The sequence below is a fragment of the Lactuca serriola genome, chromosome 3 (genome assembly GCF_051521515.1).
Source record: "Lactuca serriola cultivar US96UC23 chromosome 3, Lser_US96UC23_V15, whole genome shotgun sequence".
Lineage (NCBI taxonomy): Eukaryota > Viridiplantae > Streptophyta > Magnoliopsida > Asterales > Asteraceae > Lactuca > Lactuca serriola.
Genome location: NC_136410.1, coordinates 47,015,957 through 47,043,335, shown reverse-complemented (window position 1 = coordinate 47,043,335; position 27,379 = coordinate 47,015,957). Strand labels below are relative to the sequence as shown.

General features: G+C 36.4%; 3 protein-coding genes across 3 annotated transcripts; 2 read left to right on the top strand and 1 right to left on the bottom strand.

Moving 5' to 3' along the window:
• The first annotated feature begins 4,464 nt into the window (after positions 1-4,464).
• On the top strand, positions 4,465-7,959 carry LOC145092156 (phosphomevalonate kinase, peroxisomal-like). The gene is made up of 11 exons (XM_079030067.1): positions 4,465-4,595; positions 4,677-4,731; positions 4,894-5,044; positions 5,213-5,304; positions 5,463-5,572; positions 5,655-5,707; positions 6,061-6,444; positions 6,706-6,810; positions 6,895-7,122; positions 7,223-7,345; positions 7,610-7,959. Exons 2-11 carry the CDS (start codon positions 4,724-4,726, stop codon positions 7,838-7,840), a joined length of 1,485 nt encoding a protein of 494 aa, XP_078886193.1. The 5' UTR covers positions 4,465-4,595; positions 4,677-4,723; the 3' UTR covers positions 7,841-7,959.
• Positions 7,960-13,116: 5,157 nt separating this feature from the next.
• LOC145092155 (AP-5 complex subunit beta-like protein) lies at positions 13,117-16,901 on the top strand. Its single transcript, XM_079030066.1, has 3 exons — positions 13,117-14,653; positions 14,740-15,179; positions 15,261-16,901. Exons 1-3 carry the CDS (start codon positions 13,148-13,150, stop codon positions 16,702-16,704), a joined length of 3,390 nt encoding a protein of 1,129 aa, XP_078886192.1. The 5' UTR covers positions 13,117-13,147; the 3' UTR covers positions 16,705-16,901.
• Positions 16,902-17,700: 799 nt separating this feature from the next.
• Positions 17,701-23,786, bottom strand: PRP40C (pre-mRNA-processing protein 40C). The gene is made up of 16 exons (XM_079030065.1): positions 23,581-23,786; positions 22,278-22,504; positions 21,989-22,129; positions 21,129-21,741; positions 20,895-21,037; positions 20,744-20,781; positions 20,558-20,636; positions 20,016-20,453; positions 19,584-19,667; positions 19,357-19,497; positions 19,141-19,247; positions 18,942-19,065; positions 18,713-18,856; positions 18,506-18,652; positions 18,311-18,433; positions 17,701-18,190 (listed from the first exon to the last, which is right to left on the bottom strand). Exons 2-16 carry the CDS (start codon positions 22,494-22,496, stop codon positions 17,864-17,866), a joined length of 2,868 nt encoding a protein of 955 aa, XP_078886191.1. The 5' UTR covers positions 22,497-22,504; positions 23,581-23,786; the 3' UTR covers positions 17,701-17,863.
• Between the last annotated feature and the right edge of the window lie 3,593 nt (positions 23,787-27,379).

Here is a 27,379-nt window from a genome sequence, read left to right as displayed (position 1 = left end):
GCTCCACAAAGCACGAAGCAAGCAGCATTCGGGCATCGAAGCATCTCCTTCAACACGTAAAACCTCCCAAGGTTATTATCCACTCGCTTTCCTCACACTCGAAGGATATCACCGAACTCTAACATCTTCGCCCCACATGGCCTCTGGCTACCCTCTCGGCAGACTCCTCATAAGCTCATATAGATACCTCTCTTAGATTACTCCTCTACTCGAATCCCTTAAAGGATTCCTGCTGAATACTCTCACTTATCTCATACTCAAAAGCACATCTCATACAACAGCAACTCATAGGTTAAGGCATCACAAATCAGGCCACTCTAGTCCTAAGATATGAAATACCTAGCCTGTCTCTAGCATGCATAATATCTCATAAAATGTATCATAAATATCTCATAACAAAGTAAGGGTATTTTGGGAAATCACCGTTCGGGCTCTGGCTGATTGTACACACTGCTCTTTCTCGCTTTCTCTTTGAACTCTTATTCACTTTTAGAAAATCATTTATTTGAAAAATTTTCTTACTTCCTCAGTTTGAGCCCAGATTTACCCGAAGGTGCATCCGAATCCCTCAAACCAAGGCTCTGATACCAACTTGTAACACCGAAATTTTCAAAACAAAATTTTCATTTAAATTCGCTTATTTCTTTAACACATTTCATAAAAATCTCATTTTTATTTAAATTACAAATCATGACTCTTTTGTTCAATCACATTAATAAACCAGGATCCTCCAAAACAAACGCTTCCTCTGGTGTGTACAATCGAGCCAGTGCCGTCCTGTGATTCTGAGGAAACCTGAAACACATAACACAAAACACTGTAAGCACGAAGCTTAGCAAGTTCCCCAAAATACCACTCTAACACATATTAGCCACTCAAGGCTATAACTCTATTGACCTTCTGGTCAGTGTGTCTTAGTGGGACCCTCCAGTCCCAACTCTCAGTGGACCCTCTGGTCCTAACTCTATGGACCCAAAGGTCCTAACTCTGGTAACTCTGAATCATACATATCACATATCACAACAAATCTCATAACATAAATAACATACAAATACACTGGCACATAACTCTAATCCTAACTTTGTGGACCCTCTGGTCCTAGCTCTGTGGACCTTCTGGTCCTAACTCTGATATACACACATCATAAATCACATAGAAATAATGCAGTGCCACACATCGTATAGATAGCATACAATAACTCTGTCACTTAACTATGTTACCACTCTAAGTAAAGTATAGTGAGAAGACTCACCTCGGATGTCTCTAGTAATCTCGCATGCAGATACACTGATCTAGCCTCTGCCTAAATACATAAACAATTATCTCAATCAATAACATCTCTCCAAGCTAGACTAATCCCTTCCATGTCCTCTAAGAAGGATAAAAGACCATTTTACCCTTCAAATGGTCCATATGACCAATTGTTGACCAAACCCTAAAAGTCAACTCAAGTCAATGATCAACACTGACCAAACTCATCGAGTACACAAGGGTGACGCGGCGAGTCCATGCGTGTCTTTTGACTCTTCCATGGCCTCACTCGACTCGTCGAGTAAACCTTCCACTCGACGGGTTTCCACTGGATTCGAATTGTGGGCAACCCGACTCAACTCGTTGAGTCTCCCCATGGACTCGGCGAGTTGCTCCCATGCCAACACTCATCTGACCTTCTGAGGTCAGATTTGTTCCTCTAATCCATAGATCTGGCTCCCCTACGACCAATAACCACATAAAGGTCGAGGCTTGACATACATGCAAGGCTCACAAGGCTTTCCTTGGAGAGATGGCTCCAAGAATGGCATCAAAGTCTCAGTCTCTCCATGAATCAACATAAAGCATATAAAATAAGGTCCTATGGACCTCTATGGGTCCATATCTGGGATCTCTCACATAAAGGGACCCTATACTCATCACTACAAGCCATAGGAAGGTGTGAAAACCCTAAAATCACCAATCTCATCCAAAACAGAAAAGGGAAAACGATTTGATACCTCTACAATGAAGATATAAGCTCAAGAACTCTGAATCAACAACTCCCTTGACCTCCCCTTGCTGGAAATGACTTCTCCCTTGCAAAATCACACCAAGAATTGCTTAGAATGGCTTTATCTCTCTCACTCTTCGCTCCATCCCTCTAGGGTACCTCTCTCTGGACTGGTAGCCGCACAAGAGGGCTATAAGGTCCTTTAAATAGGTCTCAAACCCGGGCAATTAGGGTTTTCCTTAACAGCACTGACTCGGCGAGTCCAGATACCCGACTCGTCGAGTCCCTTCATTAAACAGATCACCAAGCCGCCATCCTACTCGACGAGTTGAGGCATCAACTCGCCGATTCTCTTCATATTCCAACATAAAATACTCAATTTTCCATGCCTGGATATTCGGATGTTACAGATTATGTGTATGGTATGTGGTAGTTTGGGGAGACTCACTAGGCTTCGTGCTTATAGTTTTTAGTTTTGGTTTCAGGTACTTTCGCTAGCAAGGGGAAGAGCTCGGGATGACTGCATGGCACACACCACAACTTTTAGCCTGGGATGTTTAGACTATGATATTTTGACAGTGATTGATACAGAATTTTTGATACGATGTTTTGAGATACATGACTTGTGATTTTATTATTATGATGTCTGATGAATTATGGTTTTCTTAAATGATTTAAAACGAAATTTTTGGACCGTATTTTTGGGATGTTTCAATATATCCCAAATTTCTCTTTAACCTCATCCCTAAGGAGCCTCACGCTTACTTTTTGTTTCTGTAAAAATTGGGTGGTGTAATGGCTACCTATCCAGGCATAGTTCACAATTGAACCTAATTTAAAGTTTCTTGCACAGTAATGCTCATTTATGAGACTCTTAATTTGGAAATATTTTTCCTCACTCATCCAAGAAGCCCACATTTTAAACTTGCAAGCACCCAAACAACATTTCACTAAAAGTCTCATGCTATTATTTTTCTTGTTGCATAATTGATAACCATTTGCAACAGCATAGTTACACATCATGTGTTTCAGTTGTTTAGGATTGACAAATCTCATACCTAATATAGGCTTCTGCTTTTTCCAATAAATATTCTCATTGTAAATAGCTTGGTTATTAGATATTACCTCATCCTCATGTAGTTGATCATATGGCTCTTCACGAGGTGGACTGTGAGGGGTACCTTGGTCCTTTGGCCACAACTTGCTCAAAAACTCCTCATCTTTTGTCTTGTTCATAGGAATACACTTATCAGGTTCATTGTCAACTTCCATGTCAATGTCATCATCTTCCTCACCTTGCAAATCTTCCATAGTACCTTGCAAATTATGACCTAGCAAATCCTCAATGTCAATTCTATCATCCATATCCATACCACCTTGCACTTCTTCATGAACTTCATTTCCAATAGACAGTTCGTCTAATGAACTGCATACTTCAGCTAGCTCGTCAAGTGTCCATTGATGTACATTAACACTAAGATGGTCCATGTATACATGAATTACACAATCAGAATTATACCCCACTTCAATGAACTCCTGGTAGTCTTTATCATTAGCTATTATCCTCAATCCATCAAGGAACTCAATATCGGGCATGCAAAAGTAAACATTCAAGCATAACTCATTAGCGAATCTTTGAAGGAACACCATAAACTCGCTGTTATCCATTTCAGCAAAATCGACATCATCAAACCTTTGCTCTGCTCCATCTGAGTAACCTATAGCGGGTACCCCGTAAAAATTTTGGCAAAATGGAGATCTATCTTCATGTAAACAGTCATAGAAATGATTATGTTGGCCGATTTGAGCAACGATGAGTTTAAGAAACAGATTCGTGCCAAGAACGGGTTGAGAAAAGTATACGGATGAAAAGGTAGCAGAATGAAGAAGATGAAAGGGACAGTTCAGTGGGTTTAAACGGATATTAGGTTTCATTTACTTACACACACGTGGCAATGACATGACATCTTTAATCTACTTGGCAATAGTGGCATAAACAAAGATCCTGATATGATGGGTGTTACCAGTTGAACCCTTCACATGTTAAATTGTGACATATTAAATCATAAAATTATAAGTACAAGCCCTTTAAATGCAAAAAATAATCATGATGGACCATTTAAACTAATATACAAAGATAGTCGACTACAATAACCATTTCCCTTAATCAAAATCAAGATGATCAAATTTATTTATTGTGGAAAAGGATTTCTTTACCGGACTAACCTTATATTACATTAAAATCACTTTTTTTTCTAACAAAATATATATTTAGGAATTTCTGATTCCGGGAAGAAAATGATAAAAACACACTATCTCGGTATTTTATATAATTAACCCATAAGTATAACAAAATTTGACCAAATCTAAAATCAAAGAAGACCTGCTGCTTTATACAATATTTTAGTCCCATATATATGGACAAAAGGGAGCACTAAAATGTGGAAGATGTGAAGAGTGTGAGTGACGAGTGTGGGCCCTCGTCAAGCAGCGATGCAACGTTGAACGTCAATAACTATATTAACAATCAACATACCATGGCAGCTGGTGTTTTCTCCTTCTCAATCACTCTACGCTTGCTCTATAGTTTCTCCGTCGAATTCTATTCTGGGTAAGATGATAACTTGTCTTTCATGTACCGATCAAATTACGTTTTCCGAAAGAAACTAAGTGATTTTGACTACATTTGTAGGTTGTTTCAGCTCAATCTTTCAAACGTCGACTGCGATTTTTTGAAAAATGGCTGTGTAAGTCCCGAATACCTCTGTTCGTGTTTAAATGATTAGTTTGGAACTGAGTCGTAATGGCATGTATTTCTGGTCTATCTTGAACTATGCTTGCTTTGAATACGTTCTAAAGAGGATAATAGAGAAACTTGTTGTTTGAAAGTTGAGTTTTGATCTTTTTAGGGTTGCTTCTGCTCCGGGGAAGGTTCTGATGACTGGTGGTTATCTGGTATTGGAGAGACCCAATGCAGGAATCGTTCTCAGTACAAATGCTCGATTTTATGCTATTCTTAAGCCACTTTATGATGCAGTGGGATCTGATTGTTTGGCAGAGGTGAGTGATCTATGTTGAAATTTGTTTTTTTTTTTCTTTTCTTCTAGTAATGCAATAATCAAACATGTATTTGCACCTGTTATTTGTTTATATATCTATGAAGATAATGCCTTTTAGAACAATATAATGCATTTGTGTGACTATAGTCCTTATCTCTTTTGTTTTCAGGAATGGATGGAAGTGAAGGTAAACTCTCCTCAGATGTCAAGAGAAACTACATACAAAATGTCACTAAAAGATTTTACACTTCAATGTTCAAGGTAAGTGTTTTGATTGAATGTTTAGAACAATGTATGTTGAATACCAACAAATGATTTAGAGCAGTTGATAAAGAAAAATGGGAACGATTATTGGTTTTTTAAGGTGTGGCTTAAAAAGTCTTATCACTGATCTTCATCAACTTTTGCTTCAATCTCAGTGAATCAAGGAACCCCTTTGTTGAGTATGCAGTCCAATATTCCATAGCAGCAGCATATGCCACACTGGACAAGAATAAGAGGAATGATTTGCACAAATTACTGTCACAAGGTACAATATAGGCTTCATATTTGCATATTTTACTGAATAAAACGAACTCAGCATTCTGATGACTAACTGATTATTTATACAGGTATGGATATTACAATCTTGGGTTGCAATGACTTCTATTCATATCGGAATCAGGTATATATCATTCTGTAAAGCAAAATCAGTTGCCCTTTCAATGCTAATTGTATAAAGAGATTTGAAATTGGGTCAGTTGCAAGAAAAGCAATGTACTCCTCACATTCATTTGTTATTTATATCATCCTACTTTCAATTTTTTCCATATTACAACTTTCTACTTTGAAAAATTTACACAATGTCCTACTCCTAATACGAAAAAAAAAAAGTAAAATTGCAATGCACAATGTACAAAGTTGTAATAGAAAGAAGTCAAAGTAAGATGCTATAATGCACAAAGAAATGAAAGTGCATTGCTATTTCTTGAAATTTAGTACTTTGAAGTATCTGAAAAGTTGTATGTACAAGTTTAGATTGAAGCACGTGGGCTCCCTTTAGTCCCGGAATCATTGGCTTCTCTTTCACCATTCACATCAATTACTTTTAATGCTGAAGAATCAAATGGAGAAAAAAACATCAAGCCTGAAGTTGCAAAAACTGGGTTAGGATCATCTGCAGCCATGACAACTGCTGTAGTAGCTGCTTTACTACATTACCTTGGAGTTGTTGATCTTTTAAGTTCCAGTAAAGATCAAAAAAATGACTTCAGTTCAAATTTGGATACTGTGCATATGATAGCTCAAACTGCTCACTGCATTGCTCAAGGGAAAGTTGGCAGTGGTTTTGATGTTAGTTCTGCTGTTTATGGAAGCCATCGCTATGTCCGCTTTTCACCAAAAATCATTTCCTCAGCTCAGGTATCTCTCTCTCTCTCTCTCTCTCTCTCTCTCTCTCTCTCTCACACACACACACACACACACACACATTAGACTTTAGGGATGTTTCTTTTTGACTTAATGGGCTTAATCGGTTAAGCACTTAATGTGCACAGTTAGACAAACATCATTACCCCTTCAACTACTTTACCCATACAGGGCTTAATGGGAAAAAAAAACCTTTATAATATTTCAATGTTATTGAATTAGTCAATTAGACACTATATTGTTTTATGATTACAGGAAGCTGTGTGTAGCACACCATTAGATGAAGTGATTGGTGAAGTGTTGAAAGGAAAGTGGGATCATGAAAGGACTAAATTCTCCTTGCCACCATTAATGAATCTGGTGAATATGCTAACAATAACAATAATTACAATCTTTTAGTTTTTATTTTTTGTATTTTAATGATTTTGTGATTTTTTTTGTAAGGTATTGGGAGAACCCGGGAGTGGAGGATCATCAACACCATCTATGGTTGGTGCTGTGAAGAAATGGCAAAAATCTGACCCACAAAAGTCAACAGAAACATGGAACAAGTTGTCAGAAGCAAATTCTGAACTTGAACAACACCTTAATTTGTTAAGCAAATTGGCTGCAGAAAACTGGGATTCATACAAAACTGTTGTTGAAAGCTGCAGCATGCTTAAATCAGAGAAGGTGATTCCTTTTGTCTCTTTTATTTAAACTAGGGTTAAAAATTCTACCTAATTATAGCAATGCCTTCCAAATATAAAGAAAATAATTGTTGGTTGAGCAGTGGGAGGGGCAATTTAGTAAAACAAGTGATGTAGAAATAGTTAAAGCACTATTGGGAGCAAGAGATTCCATGCAAAACATCCGCTCCCTCATGCGACAGATGGGTGAGGCTGCAGGCATCCCGGTTAGTTAGTTTTTTTTTTGTTATAAATTCATTACTTTTTCATCATCTAACTTCAAAGTCAAACATAAGTTATCCAAATTCAGTCTTGAGTTCAAAAGATTGTTTCAGTTGTCGAAATATGAGTAAATGACCATTTTACCCTTGTGTTCAGAAGTGATGCTGAATAACAAAGAGCTATAAATTACTGTTTATTTGACATAAATAATGATACAGATGCAATTATTAATTATATTTAATCACAATATATGCATTTGAATTTTACAGATCGAACCTGAATCTCAGACTAGACTCCTGGATGTGACGATGGACACAGAAGGTGTGTTGTTGGGTGGAGTTCCAGGGGCAGGTGGATTTGATGCTGTTTTTGCTATCACTTTAAGTGACTCAAGTGCTAATTTAACCAAAATATGGAGTTCACACAACGTATTGGCATTGTTAGTTAGGGAAGATCCCCGTGGGGTTTCTTTAGAAAGTGATGATCCTCGGGCTAAATAATCATCTCAAATTATAATTAAGGCCTTTTTTTTTATAAGTAATTGTTGATGGTTTTTCATGTTCGTTGTATCAATAACTCTTTGCACTTGTCACCTCTAATAAGCATGAGGTTTCTAAAATGTTTTCTTGTTTCTTATGCATAATTTGTTTACTTCCAAGAAAGTACAATCTCATTGTCAAAAAATTTGAGGGGCCCGTTTGTTTTGCAAGACACGACAGATATCCTTGTATTGTGTCGATGGAACAAAAATTGTATATTTTTTTTGTTCGTTCAAAAAGGTGGAACAAGGTGAGACAGAGACTACATTAAGTCGTCTAGTTCACAAGAGGTTAACGCAACATTAAGGAACATTTAAAAGTTCTTATTCCATAAATCGCCTGACGAAAGACAAAAAAAAATGATACCTTTAAAGGTAACTACAAGCAACAACCAAATATTTAACCAAGTTTTAAGGCATGACTATATGGTAAACTGCACCATTTGAGCAGCTCGTGTTAAGTTGTCTCACAGGTTAAGTTGTCTCACAGGGGACACATGTTGGTTATTTTTATAACCAAAACGTAAAACGCGGAAGCATAATATGAAGATCTTTAATCTCGAATCTGATTAAAAGAAAACTTAAACATGAAAGAATGATTAGATACCTTGTTCCATTGAGATTTTCAGATCTAGAGACTAGGAAGAGCTTTCCAGTTGATCTCAAGAGCTCTCTCTAAAATCCCCCAACAATGAACCATACGGATTTCTTAGTGTATTTTCATGTGTTTTGATTTGCTCATCATCACATGTATTTATAGATGGATATAAACCCTAATGTGAGAGATGGAATGGATCTTGAGGATCTTAAGTCAAACCGGGAACTCAACCCACATGGTAAGTAAATATTCTATAAATTGGTCCATCAACAATTTATATTCTTACCATAAATTGATTTCATGATAACATTACATATATATGAAGTGGTCCCATAATTATTTAACAATCTCCCACTGGACCACAAATATATAAATGTACATATAACCGTATAATCGCTTTAATGAATGCTATCATAATATTGGTACCTTTAAACAATCTCGTCCACTAATCATAATAGTATAGGATCAAAGCGGTCTTCGTTACAATTTACGTAACTAAACCTATAAATGGTCACATATACATATATAACTAACGACATAGATTAAACATGAAGTGTGGTTTTAAAATCTAAATAGATTTCCAACGAGTTCCTTTTTAACTTGAAGTGAGATCAAAATTCAAATAAGTGCAACTAATAATGGAGTTAACCGAATTCTTAATTCTGTACAAAAAAACATATTCTTAAACAAGACATAACGCACCATAAAACTCCCACTAAAACCAAATATCACACCAACGTGTGTAGTATGCTCATGAAAGACCTAGGGAGGTAATCCCTTTATGAGCGGATCCGCTTTCATGGAGTTTGTTTATATGTACTATATATATATTTCCATTTTGCACTATTGTGTTAACAGAAGGAAACTTGATGTCAATATGCTTTGATTTAATAGAACTTCTGTTATTGGAATATAACATTGCTGATTTATTATCACAACTTTAATGGTCTTTCAATACCAATAATGTGTAGCCTCGTGACAAATTTTCGCAACCATATTTCATGCTATAAATTATGATGCCATTATGGAAGATGCTACCGAAGTCTATTCCATGAAGTGGTTCATCATGCTAAAATGTAAAAGTATCTCGATATGGATCGGTAACCATTTTGGCATCTAATAAAATCATCTCCAAAACATCTGATTTCCTATAGTTGAGCATATAGCCTTTTGTTATATATAGATATCTCAAAATTCATTTGACTACTTTCTTATGATCCAAACTTAGGTTGTATAGATATCGACCCAAAACCAGAAAGATAAATTTACTCCCACTTAATATGTGATACACAATATCATTTACTGTATTTACCCCAAAACCAAAAGAGATAATAAATTGATGATAAATGTGGTACCACACATAGGATATCCAAAGTTGAGGTTATTGAGTTTGTGTAATCAAAATAGGAGATTGAAAAACATTGTCGATCACTGATTCATAATTTGCATACTATCAAAAGCAATAATAGGAATCAAGATTGATTCCTCCTTAAGGACAATGTTTTAACCTTGTTTCTCCCCCAAACTCAACATCCTCAAAGAATGTTGTTCTATCCAAAATGAATGGTCAATATCCACGCAATTGAGAACTAACATAATGTCCTCATTGCATTCCATAAAGTTAATCTCATTGAGTAAGAATCATAAGTGTGATCAATGTTAACAGGTATAATACCATAATTCAAATTTCTATTTTGAGAGTATAGGTAAATCTACTTTTATGCTCATTAATCCATAAATCGTAATCAATAATTTCAATTTATGACATTTTTACAAGGTATCAACACAACATTAATATCAAGTCTTTGGACAGTAATACTAACTTGCAAGAGATGTCCTTATTTTAAATATAAACGTTGACAATAAATCATGTCAATTAACAAGACCCTCTTTGGATTGACTTATTAATCATATGGAACCAAAAAATCGTCACACGTTTATCACCACATATATGTTTATTCAGCCAAATATCAGTTTACCTTTGGGTCGGCTAATACCCGCATTAATAAACACATAAACTATAAATTTTGATAATAAGAATTGACAATATATCATGTCAATTAATAAATCCCTCTTTGGATTGACTTATTAATGACATGTAACCTAAAAAATCGTCGCATATTTATCATCAAACATGTATTTATCCGGCCAAATATTAACCTACCTTTGGGTCGATTAATATCCGCAGTAATAAATACAAACCATAAAATTTAAGTTCTTTGTAAATTAATTTTCACAAAAGAGATCGCTTTGGCGATATATTGTGTCAATTAATTTACCCTTAAAATAAATAATATGTCATAAATGAAATTTATCAATAATCAAAAACACGTTTATAAGTTTCCATAAACTCTATTGCATGTTTTTGTACAACTTTTTTTAATAATTTTAAATATTTAATTTCACCGTAATTTAAATATTTACTCATAAGATTAAACCTGCAATAATTAAATATTACATACCAAAATTAACCATACAAGTTGAACATATTAAAATAGGTAGCAATTTCATACACCATAATTTTAAAAACTTATTCGTACCATAATTTCATAATTTAAATATATAACTTTATGGTAAAAAAAAATTGCTACTTCATTTTAAGGTTAATTCTTACACACATGTCAACTTGTGACCATTTGCTACTTAAAATATGGATTAAAATCTGGAACAAAGTTACATTGAGCATACACAATTGTATGTGGCCACAAAAATTAATAATTGAAAAAATGAAACCAAATTATAAATAGCAAAGGCTGCTGCTACGTACCCTAATGTCTGCAGTTTTACTAAAAGTTGGAAAAGACACGAATCTATAGTCAAAAGGTTTAATTGAATCAAAGATATACAAATAAACAATATATTAATCCAGATTGGGTTTTATCATGATGAAGATTTGAAAAAAAAATTATAGTCTCCAAATTATATATACATATATTCTTTAAATATATCGTATGTATCTAAAAGTTTAGATACTTGATAAAACCCCTCATGGTCACTGATATCTTTGATTTCTTTATTAGACTTTAATAAACATAAAATCTTTTAAATCAATTAAAAGAATAAAGCTTTGATATTATTATTGGACATCCACAAGTAAAGTAGTCAATTAAACATTGGCTTGTATTTTAAATCATTCACAACCGTAACATAAGAGAAACACTTAAAGCATCACAATCTCATACCATCTTGCTTTCAAGCAAGAAAAAAAATGTCCGAAAAGAACAAGAAGACAAAGTTACGTATACAAGTATGTTATACATCAAATGTTATCAGATCGGAAAATATCCCACAATTTTAATGGTTTATAATCCAATCAAAATTTTCTAGTAACAGATTCAAGTAAGCTCTGATACCAATTGTTGGTTATTTTTATAACCAAAACGTAAAACGCGGAAGCATAATATGAAGATCTTTAATCTCGAATCTGATTAAAAGAAAACTTAAACATGAAAGAATGATTAGATACCTTATTCCATTGAGATTTTCAGATCTAGAGACTAGGAAGAGCTTTCCAGTTGATCTCAAGAGCTCTCTCTAAAATCCCCCAGCAATGAACCATACGGATTTCTTAGTGTATTTTCGTGTGTTTTGATTTGCTCCTCATCACATGTACTTATAGATGGATATAAACCCTAATGTGAGAGATGAAAGGGATCTTGAGAATCTTGAGTCAAACCGGGAACTCAACTCACATGGTAAGTAAATATTCTATAAATCGGTCAATCAACAATTTATATTCTTACCATAATAAATTGATTTCATGATAACATTACATATATATGAAGTGGTCCCATAATTATCTAACAACACATTGAAAAGTTCAATTACAAAACAAAAGCAATATTTTGGGTATGTCAGGGTTCAAGCCTTGGACTTTATGTGTGGAATTTCACATTTCAACCGTTAGGATCTTGTTGTGCGTAGTCATAATCATATGCAACACGAACACATTATGTTTGGGATTTTTGTGTCATTAAGCATAAGCATTTTTAGGTAGTTGAAATTACAATTTAATGAAATGCTAGACTATGCTCAAATACAAGTTAGTTAAAGTGCATACTTGTTTAGAGTAGTTTGATCTTGGGCGTGACGAATGACACAGTTTGTGCCCACTTACTGGGTAAAGGGGCAACGCCTCATAATTTAAATGGTATAAGAGGATTGTGAACATAAAACAAGTGCACACTGCTGCTGCTGAAAGTTTTGTACTAAAACTTGGTCGTGTAATTTTGGTCATAAATATTTGGTCTTAAAATTTAAATGTTTTCGTTCAAATTGCCTTTTATCCCTAAAAATTATCGTTCTTAATATTTATCCGTTTTGATGGATCTATTCCAAATTCAATATTCAAATTTGATTATCTTGTCATGTTCGATTGGCTTATTTTGTAAATTAAAGCATATGAAAGGTAGAGTTACTTAGAGTTTAAGTATTATGAAAGAAAATCACATGGAAAGAGTGTTACTGGTTTTTCAAAAGCTAATTATGTTTGACATTATTAATCATAATTATCGTGTTGGCAACAAGAATTTTCAAAATCAAAAGGACTAAAATGTTATGAATTGAGAACTTAGGGACTTTATCTCCTTTTATCTAAACTAAACTAAACGACCAAACTCCAAAGTGCCAATCTACAAAAGGAAGCAAAACTAATGAAGATACACGGCCAAGATGGAGAACAATCCGGCTCCGGCTCCGGCGCCGACACCACTGAAACCACTGACGCCGCCAGAGTGGGAGTCTTTAATCGACGACCACCAGTACGGTGGATACCGCCGTGACCGCTGGATTTCATTGAACTACACCGGTATCTCTCTCATCGACCTCTGTCTATCATCCATCTCCCGCAAAGATCTCCCACTCAACCTCAAGCTACACCTCATCGTCTTCCTTGAAGAATACTTCACCTCGTTTTTTCCATCGCCGGAATCCGATACCGAAACGGAAAACACCCTAGCTCGCTTCCTCGAAACACTTCGCTCCGTCATCAATTCTCCGGTCGACGGCGTTTCAATCACTTATTCCCTCAAAGAACAGCTACTCGTATCAACTACATCTATATTCATACTTTCTACCATCGATAACAGCGAGGATAGTAAAACCCCTTGTTTGACTTACACAAGTCAACTCGAGGGTTTGATTGAGGTGTTGTTGACGGTTGTAAACCGCCCAAATCATGGTGTAGATCGACAGCTACGTGGTTCCGCATGCGAGTGTTTGCGTGAATTAGAGAGAGAATGCCCTAGCTTGTTATCAGAAACAGCTGGACATCTGTGGACATTATGTCAAAGCGAGAAAACTCATGTTGCTCAAAGCTATGTATTGATGCTAGCAAGTGTCGTTCATGGAATAGTGATCTCGAAGGTAAACGTTTCAATTCTTACAACTTCAATTCCGTTGATACCATTCAATGTTCCCCAGTTTTTGATCGGAGGAGGTTCAACCAGAGAGAATTCTGTTTTACCGATTAAGGAATTGAGGAGGGTAATGTCTTTCTTGCTTGAATGGCCTCCATTTTTGACACCTTTTGGGTTATTTGAGTTCATGTCCATTATAATGCCGGTGGCTGTAGCATTGGAGTTGCAGGCTTCATTGTTGAAGGTGCAGTTTTCTGGGTTACTTTACACATTCGATATGCTGCTATGCCACGCATTTCTAGGAATGTATTTGAAATTCCCCGAAGCTTTTAGTGGACAAGAAAATGAAGTTATCAGCCGTTTGTTGCTAATTTCAAGGGAAACACAACATGTTTTGGTCTTCAGAGTGCTTGCACTTCACTGGTTATTGGGTTTCATGGGAATAGTGATGTCAACAAGAAAGGTCATTAAAGAGAAAATCTTTGCAACAGCTTTAAAATTTTACCCAAGTGTATTCGATCCACTTGCTTTGAAGGCTTTGAAGCTTGATTTGATTGCATATTGTTCAATTTTACTCGACATGTCAAGAGTGGCAGATGCAAATGGTAATGGTCAGATGGTTTCTGATGTCCCTGTAGTGAAGCTATTTGAAGATGGTCTTGAATCTGTGTCTGGTTTCAAATGGTTGCCACCATGGAGCACTGAAACTTCAGTTGCATTCAGGATGTTTCATAAACTTTTGATAGGAGCATCTTCTCATTCTGATAATGGTTCTTCCACCAGAACTCTCATGGAATCCACAATCTTCCATGCTTCAGAGGTAAAATGTAAGATCTTTCATAGCTACATTCCACTTATATAGATTAGGTCATATTCATATTTATGCATCAAACTTCAATTGTGCAGAGGATGTTAGTGTCCATGACACTAAACTCTCAGGGATTGATTCCTGTGATTGTAGCTTTTGTGAACCGATTGCTGAGGTGTCATAAGCACCATGTGTTTGGAGAACGTCTGCTTCAAACATTCAACAATCATTTGCTTCCAAAGGTCAAAGTAGACTATCGATTGGGATCTTATTTCCCACTTTTTGAAAAAATTGCTGAAAATGAAACAGTTCCACCAGGTGGATTGCTTGAGCTTTATGGTAAATACATGCGTATTTTAGTTCAAAAACATGGCCCAGATACAGGATTAAGATCATGGTCTCAAGGAAGTAAAGTTCTTGTTCTTTGTAGAACAATATTGATGCATCACCAAAGCTCTCGATTCTTTCTTGGGTTATCTCGTCTTCTTGCTTTCACCTGCTTACATTTTCCAGATCTTGAAGTCCGTGACAATGCAAGGTATCAAAAAAACAATCCTTCACTATTCTCACAAGGGTAAAATGGTCATTTACTGTACATTGCTATTTCTTGCATTTTCAGAATATACTTGCGGATGCTACTCTGTGTGCCAGGAAACAAGCTCAGACACTTGCTAACAACCGGGGATCAACTCCCTGGAATTCCACCATCTTCTCATTCCACCTCATTCTTCAACATCCAATCTCCAAAATTGTCTTTGGATTCCAAAAAATCAAAACATATTTCATCCTACATCCACCTTGACCGAGTCAAACCCCTATTAGTCAAACAATCTTGGTCCTTATCTTTATCATCTTTCAACATTAGTAACAACAACAATCTTGAAGTCATCAGAGACAATGACACCTCATCATGGCAACCAGAAACCCCAAATAGTATTAATAATAATAATACCGATAATACCCCAATCATTCCTGCAATCGAAGGCCCAAATGAACCCCTTCGTGTGACCGATTCAAAAGTTTCAGAAATCGTTGAAATCTTGAGAAGACACTTCTCTTCAATCCCTGATTTCAGACACATGGAAGGGATCAAAATCGTAATATCATGTAACTTAAGCTTCCAATCAGAAGCCTTTAATCGAATATGGGGTGGGCCCGAACCCGATTTGCTTCCCGCATTATATGCAACTGTCCTCAAGTTCTCATCTTCAGCTCCATACGGGTCGATCCAACCATACCGCATACCATTTCTCCTCGGGGGACCCACCAAAAAGAATACACCTGATTCCCTAGAAATCGTGCCAGCTGGCAACGGGCATATAAAAGAAGATGACAACTTCAAATCACCCGTTTTGATTGAATTGCAGCCACAAGAACCGACACCGGGACTCATCGATGTGTCGATAGAATCGAACACGGAAAACGGTCAGATCATGTGTGGTCACCTCCATAGTGTTACCGTGGGGATCGAGGACATGTTTTTGAACGCGATTGTCCCCGAAGATGTTGATAAAGATTCGATACCCGGGTATTACATAGATTTGTTTAATGCGTTATGGGAGGCATGCGGGAGTTCATCGAGCACTGGGCGGGAGACTTTTCCGGTGAAGGGCGGCAGAGGTGTTGCCGCCGTGAACGGGACACGGTCCGTGAAGTTTCTTGAAATTCCGGCGAGGGAACTTGTTCGAGGTGTTGAACGGAATTTAGCGCGTTTTGTTGTGAATGTTGTTGGGGATTCGCTTATTGATGTTGTGAAGGATGGAGGGGTTTTAAGTGATGTGGTTTTGAAAGATTCCGGTGACCTTGATGTTGTGGTGGCGGATTTGAATGTGAGTGAGGGCCCACTTTATTTGGAGTATGGTGAAAATGGAAATGAAAATGGGGGTTATTTGAATAAAAGAAAAATGGGGTGTTTTTATGTATTGATATTTCTTCCTCCGATGTATCATCTTTTATTTCAAATGGAAGTTGGGGTTGGATCGACTTTGGTTAGGATTAGAACAGATCATTGGCCGTGTCTTGCTTATATTGATGATTATTTGGAAGCTTTGTTTCTTGCTTAGATTCAGAGAGGTACTTTCTTTATTCTCCTTTTTACTGTATTGCCCTTTTGATGATGTTTTTTGGCATTGTGAAATGATTTAAATCTGTAAATTTATGTATTAATTATGTAGTTGAATTATGTTGATTAGGAGATGTGTTTTTTGTATCCCTGATGATTTATTGAATAATGCAACGGATAATATTGTTTTTTGTGAAACAGCTGATTGTTATTGGTGTGTATTTTTTGTTGGACTTAATGGAAGGAGTTTCTTTTTGACTTGATGAGCTTAATGGGTTAAGCACTTAAGTTGGACAGCTATACATGAATGTTGCTTTTTCACTTAAACCGGACAGAATGACCTGATGGGTTAAGCCAAAAAACTTGGCTTAATGTATTAACACATTTAACGCTTTACTTATTTGCCTTTCTTTTTTTGATCCCAACTCTGTTGATTAAAATTGATGAATATTGTTAAACTTGGTTTTTGGAATGGAAGGGTAAAATGGTCTATTAGTCTCTTTCAGGCGGTTTATCCTTGCCTTTTACAAATCTTCCCTCATTTTTTTCCTTCCAATTTCTCAAGTACCTTGTCATTTTCTCAAATAGTATCATTTAAGCATCGTTTATGGAGATAGGGACAGTAGCTGACGGCAAATGAAGCAGGGCCTAAATCACTACTGAAATATTTATTTGAAAAAAGATGAATTGTTTTTGCTTCTGTTTCTTTTGGAGTCGAGTGAGGCTTGCTGTTTGTGGCCTGAAAGTTTATGGTTTTGAACCTTCCGTCGAGTTTTCATTGGCTTTATGAGAGTTGCAATAAATTTGGGATCTTTTTGCTTCAAACTTGCAACTTTTTGGCAAAATTTTCAATTGAAGTTGCTTATTTGTATATGATTTTTAGTTGCTACAAATAATTTTGTTAATTTTCAGATAAAGTAATTTCTAATGAAATTGTTTGGTAAACATTTCGACAAGGATTCAATTTTTGGTGAAATTGCTTGGTTGGACACAAATGTTGTTTAAATAGAAGCGCTGTGACATGATATGATAACCAATCAAATTAACTCTAGCCATGGTACACCAAAAAGAAAATACAAAAGATCACAGGTAATGTGACAAGACTAAGGTGGATAAAATCTCAAATGATATATAATATATAAAGCTCTAAAATAACAAAGCTAACGACGAGGATCGTAGTTTCTTCTAGAAGCTGAAACGTATTTCCTAGAATCAACTGCTGTTGTTCTATCATCTCCATGTTTTTCTGATGCGTCTTGTTGGTCAACTGTTGACTTGCGCCTTCGCCTGAGGAGATCTTCCACGTGTCGCCTCCACAAGGATTCACGATCTTTTCTAGGCATTTTGTTGTATCTGGTGTCGTCTTTTAGAAGCTCTTTGGCTGTTGACCATGAAGTCAAAACCGTCTTGCCATCTTCATATTCTTTTGTAGATGCTTCACTCGTTATCACTTCCGATAACAACGCTTTAAACTCATGTGCACATCGCTAAAACAACAACAACAACAAAAAAATCATTTACATAAAGATATTGTTTCTTTTTTTTAACTGAATGGCCATTTTACCCTCAGAAGAGAAGTAACGCTGTTAATGAGGAGGCTAACTTACATCATGCAATGACTTGACATGTTCACGGAAAAGCTTTTCAAGATCCGATTGATCTAGATATGAATTGGCTGCACGCCCTTGAGGATCCTTCTCTAGCTTAACCTTTGCATCCGTCCATGAAACCTAAATCATCAATTACTTAATTAATTAGTTAGAAATATTATACTATCATAAAACTGTGTATCTAAAGTGTACCTGTGGATCTTTGATTGTTTCTACAAGTAATGCTTGATATGACTCAATGGCTTCCTTTCTTCTAGCTTTTGAACGCACCCTCTCTACTTCCTGTTCTTCTCTCTCTTTCCTCTTACGCAATGCCCGTTCTCTTTCCCTTAATTTCTCCTGTATTTAATAATTATATAAATACATGTTTTACAAATAACAAAAATAATAAAACAATACCTCCTCATCTCGTTTTGCCTTTGCTATGCTTTCAGCTTCATCTTCACAAACTTTTAGCTCGGAAATATATTCATTAAATATAGCTTCCCTATCCTCATGCCTAACAGATTTGTATCGAGGGTCATTTCTTAAAATATCCTTAACCTTCAAGATCAAAAGTTCAAAAAAATAAAATAAATACACAATCTACTTTTGGTTTTTTTAGAAACTCGAAGGTATTTTTACTAACCTTGTACCAACGAGAATTGGAGGAAATGTCCTTGTTATCCTTCAGCATTGACTTGAAAGTAGACACAGAGGCTGCACGTTTTGCACGCGCCTCTTCTTCAACAGACCTCCTTAGAGGAATAACCCTTGAACAGAAACAATATATTTTAGCTTCGCCAATATACTATAAAAAAGTAAACAATAAAAATAAAAGAAATCACCTTTCATTTAATAAAGCTTCACGATCCTTCCTTTCCAAGGCCTCAAAGCGTGGATCATGACCCCATTTTCTTTTAAATGTTTGATAATCGGTGTGGTGGTTGATATCCTGACAGGATGATAACAAATTAGAACGCCAATTTATTTTATTATAAAAAATATATAAAAATTGAAAAAATATTTTGAGGCTTAAAATTAGAGACAGACTTAATGCAAACCTCCTTCGCCTCATCCAGTAACCTTCTGTAGCCTTCGATTGCAGCCTTCTGTGCTGCTCGTTTTTCTTTGCGTTCTTCTTCAGCACGTGTTCGAACAAAATGATCAAAAATAGCTCTTCTTGCACTATAACTCGGAATTAACTACAAAACAATATTGTTTTTTTTCACACTTTATAATTAAAAACGACGAAAAGTAAAAGAAAATTTTAAAAACAAGAATCACAAACCTTAAAACGTGGATCAAACACGAATTTTGGAAGCTCTTTTTCCCATTTAGAAAAAGGAGCCACTCCACGCTCCTTAAGCATCTCCTGAATATTCCATAATATTAAAAATTAATGATAAACGCCAGTTTCAGACTAAATGCCTGTTTCTTCTTTACTTAATATGTTTAATGGGTTAAACACTTAATCTGGAGGACAGCTATCTAATTATAACTGTTTATTTTTAACTTAATCTAGACAGAATGAGTTAATGGGTTAAGCCAAAAAAAAACTGACTTAATGCATCAAGACATTAACTTTTTACTAGACCCTTTATTCAGTCTACAAAAAGAAGTATCATTACAGATTCAGCCACTTTACCCATATAGGACTTGATGAAAAAAAAAAAAAAAACAGCCCTTAAGATGACAAAAATAAAATACATATAGAAGATACCTTAAATTGAAGGGCACGTTCCTCTTTGGTTGGTCCACTGTCCACATCCTCTGAATCTGAAGAAGTGTCTGATAGATTTCCATCAGCATTTTCATCTTTTACTTTATCTTTTCCATTCTCACTCCCTACTTGATCACCACCATTCAATTCAGATGACTTTTCTCCTCCTGGCGGGGTTACAGAGGTGGCAGGAGCTGTGGGATCTTGAAGTTTCTTTTTTATCAAATCCAGTGCAGATGATGATGTCACAGGTACACCTGATATTGCATCACGACCACCTGTGTGAATAGCAGGGGCACTCAAGCTTAAAGGACCAGATCCTTTTTCAGTTAAACTAGTATTTGGCACTGACATTGATTGTTCTTTCAAATTCAATACATCACTCTCTTGCTTTTTTCTTTGCTCAGCCACATCCATTGGTATTTGCCAGCTGCTCAACTGATCAACCAGATAAACATTATATTTTTTATAACAAACATCATGTTTTTAAAAACAGAAAGTTAGTAAAACAAAGTTAAAAATAGAGCTCCGTCTCACTTTACCTTGGTTTTAGCATTGTAGTAGTATCTTTTGCCATCATTTGTGGTAACCAGTGACCAATCAGTGCCAACACACTTCTCCCTGAACAAACAAATAATGAAAAAGGCAGATATTTGACAATTAAAAAGGGCTAAGAGTGAAAAAAGGCAATAATAAGTGTATCCTACTAAAGCATGTGAAGCACTCACCATGAGATTGGAGTTGGTTGTGCATAAACTCTTTCAGGCTGCCAACAAGTACATATCAAGAATGTGAAAGAAAAAGAAAAAGCAACATTAGCTTAATTAAGAAAGCACATATATAGATCATGAAAGGATTGACAAAAAACATTGGACTTACCTCTCCCTTAAAACCAGGAGGTTTCTGGTAAGTAGACTGTCCTGTCACAGAATTATAATAGTACAAGATTCCTGTTTCAGTCCTGTGGGCTGACCATGCATCCAACTGTTCAGCACCAACAGCATTTACATGTTTGCTATTGTCTGCAAAAACCCAAACATAAATAAATAACTCAACTAAACCCCAGCAAATTCACTTCTGGACATTATCAATTAACTCACACATATGACATACCAGTCCCTGGAGGTAATTCAAGTGGCATCACAGAACCAACAGATGGCATGCTGTCAGAAACTATGCCAGGAACTCCAGTTGAAGAACCAGGAGGCTGAGCATCAGATGGTGGTGGCATACGCTGAGCTGGCAATGAAAAGGAACCAGGAAAAGCAGCAGGAGGAGGATATGGTAAAATCGCGGGTCTTGACAAACCACCAATTGGTGCAGGCTGAATCCAGACTCCTTGAGGAGGATTGGAAGCATAGGGACCATAAATTGGCTGCTGTGAAGAGGCAACAGTGGTGTTAGGAGGGGGTGGTAGTGCTGATGCAGCTCTTCCTGGAGGTTGTTGAAAAGGTGGTCCGGATGGCATCCAGAATGTTGGTGAAAAATTTGTAGATGTGGGACCTAAAGTCGAATGAGGGACAGGTGGTGCAGAAGATACAGACTGATGATGTCCATTGTAAGAGAAATTAGCCGCATTTGATGATGTGTCTCTAGGGACAGCAACAGGTGGAGGTGGTGGCATTCCTCGTATAAATGAACTGGGATGTGCCAGCTGTCCAGAAACAGGAGGTTGCAAAGATGTAGGAGATACTGAGACATTCTTTGGCACTTCGGAGGCAACCACCTGATAAGGATGTTTATTACATTTGAGAACCAATGAACAAAGCATCAAAATAAACACAGGTAAATGTTCTAATGGTCCACTCTTTGTGAGAAAATTCACTAGATTTTTTATAGAATCTTATCACATCCACAACTGGAAAAAGAATATTGACATTTCATTCAAATGTAAAAGGTCTTACTTTAAAGATAAGCACAAATCATATAATAAGTAAATGTCTGGATGGAAGTATAGAGAAATTCATCATTACCACTCTTGAATGGAATGACTGACCACCAGACACAGCAACTTCAGTTTGTGGAATGTTATATGAAAATGAAGGAGCACTGCTAGAAGAAATACCAGGAACAGGAGGTCTTGGAAATGAAGAACCTGGTGAATTTATCATTGCCTGCAGTTATAACCAAAAGTTAGTTGACAATATGCACAAAAGGCTTGCAACAACTTCACAACAATATTTGCCTATTTGGGTAATGAAGTAATTGGTAAAAACACTTCCAACAAGCAGAAAAAAGATAGGTTCAGAGGGATCCACTAACAGTGTTAGATGATGAATGATGAGGGCTCTCAGAGTTTCTATTCGCATTTTGAGGCACGTTGTATGAAAGAGAAGGGATGGAAGCAACAGAGCCATGCATTGACTCAGTGCTTACAGTGTCTGCATCCTTTAAGGTGGGTGTACTGAGAACTGAAGCAGGTGCAGTAGTTGGAGTTGATGGTGTTGAAGATTTTCCTTCAACGGGTGATGATGGTTCCATAATCTGAGCTGCAAAATGAAATTGGAAAAAGAAATTTTACTTAGGTTCATCCAATATCGATTTTTTAGAGCAACTAAAATTATTGCTTCCATTTCAAGTGTAATATTCAAGCCCGACTATAGATTTGTGTCTCGATTTTGAAGTGTAATGTTCAATCCAATCTGACACGGACATTCTTGTATAAGATGGTGAAAACAGAATCAAAGCTGGTGTTAATCCAAGTATTCTAGATTCACCATAGGTCATAGGATCCACACTCAACCAACTCAAATATACAATTATCTACAGACTGTATAAAAGTAAAGAGCGATGCATGATGCAGTCATGCACCCAGTCATCACAATTTATCCTAATTATTATTACATAATCCCAAATTATAAACAATGACCATGAGTATTGTTGAAATTTGGATAGTAAGGCAGTAGCAAAGCACTAGAATGCAAATAGGACACAGCACAAATGGAGTCTTGACAGTAACCAGCAATATACAATTTGCATGTGTATTTCATTTACTTCAATCTAACAGGAGTTACAAATTGTAAAATACAACAAAACACAGCCATCTCACTATTCAACCATTGAGCAAAAAATATTGATATTAAAAACCCATCAGAACGATTCAGTATGCAACAAGCGCTAGAGAGATTTATCTACACTTATAGAACAGAGCTTGTGCAGTGCCACTTTATCCTCAAAAACACAGGTGCAGTGTACTAAATTAGTGATTTGACATTTAGAATGTATCAGAACCAGTCAGTGATACCAGCTTCAACAACAATTATATCATGGGCCAAATAATTGAATACTGTTTTTTTTATCATAAACAGTAGAGAGCAGTCTGACTCTGAACCTTTTGGATAATTAGGAGAGCTCAACAGTCAGAAGGTTACAAATTCATAGAAATTCAATCAAAATACTAATTCGCGTATGATATAAGTATCAGAAGTTTTAGAGTTGGAAATTTTTGCAAGATCCTAAACAAGTATTTCTAGTCAATTATCAGGAATTAAGTATTGTAACATGAATAAATACTAAATACATTCTTATCAGTGCAGAGATATTACACTTGTAAATGCAAACCAACCTGTGTCGTACGCCCACAGCAGAGAGAACCAAACAGACGCCGGGGCAAGCGATAACGGTAAAGGCGAAAATGAAGCAGAGGCGGAGCACACTTGCGACGGAGCAGTCGCACGGCGATCGGCGAGGGGGTTTACGGGCCTCTGTCTTGCTCACTCTTGTCGATTCGATTAGGGCTTTTTTATTTCTTTAAACCCATATTCGCTTCATTGGGTTGAATTATAGTACTATCACATCCTTATGGCTCCTGTTCGGGTTCTTACGGCCCCGGTCCGTCCGACCGATTGAAGTGTTTCCTTTCCCGCTTTACATAATTATATCAATTGTTAATTATAATATTTTGTTAATAATATATGACAAATATCTTTTTTTTTCCTACTTATCTTTAAATGATAATGTCTAAGAATATTATTAATTTTATTAAAATATGACAATTATCATAATTTCAAATTAATAGGAAGATAAACAAAAAGAAAAATATATGAAAATATTTAATTTCTCATAATATATTGTTGCTTTTTAGAAATTCTTTATAATTAGTATTTGCCCATCTACATCACCCAAGGAGTTTATCCATTTTGTAAATTGAATTTTGAATATTGTATTAACAAAAGTTAAGTCCAATTGGAAGAAAAATATAAAATATGCATAACCGGGTCAAGTACATACCAAATATAGTTACAGTCTTAATTCAACAGTCTTCCACTTTGATAAGTCTAGTAACTATAAGTACAACTTCAGGATCTGATTAGCAATCGTAGCTCTCAAAGACGCTATCGAACTCTAATGTTATCAGTAACATGTCCTTTAGATAAAGGATCGTATAGTCCTCCGTTCTAGATATCGTGCAGACAATTACATGGAACATAGTCATACTTATTGTCCAACAATTTGTTTCTCGGTCTTTGATTCGCCTGACATAGAACTCAATTGAACACATCAATTCAGTCCTGACCGGGCCCGGCACATAAGTCAAACCAAATCGTCGAGGGGCCCAGATATCGCTTTTACCCTCTTAGGATAAAAGGAACAAATGATAATCTTCGACTTATATGTATTTACCATTCACTCATCAAATCATGCACAACAATGTGTTTTATAACATCAAGTTATCGATGCGTTTACGCATTATCAATGCACAACCAACTTGCAAATAATAAACCATATATCTAGGTTTCAAGACCATATGGTATTATCGTCTTGCGATCACTCGTGATAAATTCCATGAAGTGATGTCAGCAAGCGTGGGTTTAATCCAATGCTTAAATCTTATTCATAAGCACTCATGAACGTTGCAAAAAACCTTTGCTATGTTTAATAGACTTTAAACAATCTACAAACCAATTCATGACAATCTTCTTTCATACCTAATCCTAAAGTATGAGCGGCTGTGGAACGTTCGAATAATCTTATTATTCAGGAAGTCAAAAGATGCAAAGTTAAACAATAGGTAAACAATTAACATAAGACAGTAACTTTACTCATAAATAATACTCCTTTATTTAATCATCAAATGTTAATTACAATTTATCTATTATACGTTTCGAAGCTATCTAATCTACACTAATATTGTCCTTCAGCCCGATGCTCCTAGCATGCTGCAAGTGCTTAACCCTACTCAGTCCCTTCGTAAGGGGATATGTTGGGTTATCCTCCGATGATACCCTCTTCACTACGAGGAGTCCCTCTTCCATCCGATGTCGAATAAAATGATATTTCATGTCGATATGTCGAGATCTACCATGATCCCTCGGTTCCTTGGTCAAGGTAACCGCTCTTTCATTATCACAGAAAATTTCCATTGGCTCCTTTATGGTTGGCATAACTCCAAGGTCTCCAATGAAGTTCTTCAACTATATTGTCTCCTTTGACGCTTTGCTCGCCGCTATGTACTCTGATTCGCACGTTGAATCAGCTACGGTCTCCTGCTTGGAACTTTTCCAAGTCACTGCTCCTCCATTTAGAGTAAAGACCCAGCCTGGCTGAGTACGGTAGTTGTCCCGGTCGGTTTGAAAATTGGCGTCACTATACCCTCGCACCCTTAAGTCATCACTCCCACCGAGGACTAGAAACCATTTCTTGGTCCTCCGAAGGTACTTAAGAATATTCTTGACTGCGGTCCAATGTGCTCTGCCAGGGTTCCCTTGATATCTCCTGACCATGCTCAAAGCGAAGGCCACATCAGGGCGAGTGCAAGTCATAGCATACATGATCGAGCCAACTGCATAAACATATGGTACTCAGCTCGTCTCTGCTATCTCAACTTCGGTACTCGGGCGTTGAGTCTTACTCAACTTGGCATTACTTTGGATTGGTAACTCCCCTTTCTTGGAATTCTCCATACTAAAACGCTTTAGTACCTTGTTCAAGTAAGTATTCTGACTAAGTCTTATTAGTCTTTTACTCATGTTTCTCACTATCCTTATTCCCATAACATAGGCAACTTCTCCGAGGTCCTTCATAGCGAAACACTTCCCAAGCTAGGACTTGACTTCCTGCAGGGTCGGGATGTCGTTTCCTATAAGCAGTATGTCATCGATATACTATACTCCCACTAGCTTTGACATATACACACGATTCATCCTCGCTTCGTAGAAAACCAAACTCTTTGACTTTCTCATCAAAACAAAGATTCCATCTGTGAGACGCTTGTTTCAATCCATAAATGGATTTCTCAAGCTTACACACTCTATTGGGGTGCTTTGCATCAACAAAACCGTCTGCCTGACTCATGTAAACATCCTCAGCCAACTTCCCGTTAAGGAAAGCGGTTTTGATGTCCATCAGTCATATCCCATAGTCATGAAATGCAACAATGGCTAGCATTGTTGGATTAATGTCTAAGTCCATAACTATAATTGGTAAAACTTGACCCAACCCGACATAGTCCATTTGGGTTGCATGGCATCATGCATTTGGATAGACTATAATGATAGAAATAACACTTAAGGTTGGTTAATATATTATAAGTTCTAATATATTAATAAGGTTATTTAATTAGTATTGATCAAGAATTAATTTGGAATTAATTAAGTGATCAAAAAGAGACTAATTAAATATATGTGTTGGTTGTGTAAATCATCCATTCTTATATATGTGGGCTTGTGATCCAAGATTCCTTATGTTGGACTAAGTCCATGGGGTGACCCATGGATACTCCGTGGAGGTTAAAATCCATGGAGCATAAAAGAATGAGTAAAGTTATGAGTTACATGGTGTAACCCTAATAGCCACCATATAAAAGAATCCTATGACTCAAGAAATCGTGTACTAGTGTGTAAATATGAGGGCTATATGATTTCAAGGAGTTTTCCATTTCTCTCAAGTCATTCCATGTGCATTTGGTGTTGTGTGAACCATTTGAGGCGTCACACTTGGGGCACCAGGCACTCAAGCTTCATGAAGACATTCAACATCAAAGAGGTATGTAATTCTACTTGAGATATCCATATGAATCAATGTTATTTTGCTAGTTAGGATGAATACCTTGGAAAGTTCATATTTGCATGTATAATAGAGAAAACATAAATCCAAGGTATTTAAGGTTGCATGTACACTTAGGAGTGTTAGAATGCTCAAAACCCAACAGTAGTATAAGAGTCTAGGCTTGTTTTCAATTATACTTTATGCAAATTGCTGAAAAATGTTAAAAAAATCGATTTTCTGGCTTTCTGGGCATTGGACTCGCCGAGTCCACTGATGAACTCGCCGAGTCCATGATGAAAATCATCCTACTCGTCGAGTAGGTTCATACACTCAACGAGTAGGATCCCCAGACAGCATATTTCCGAGTTTTTTGGCTA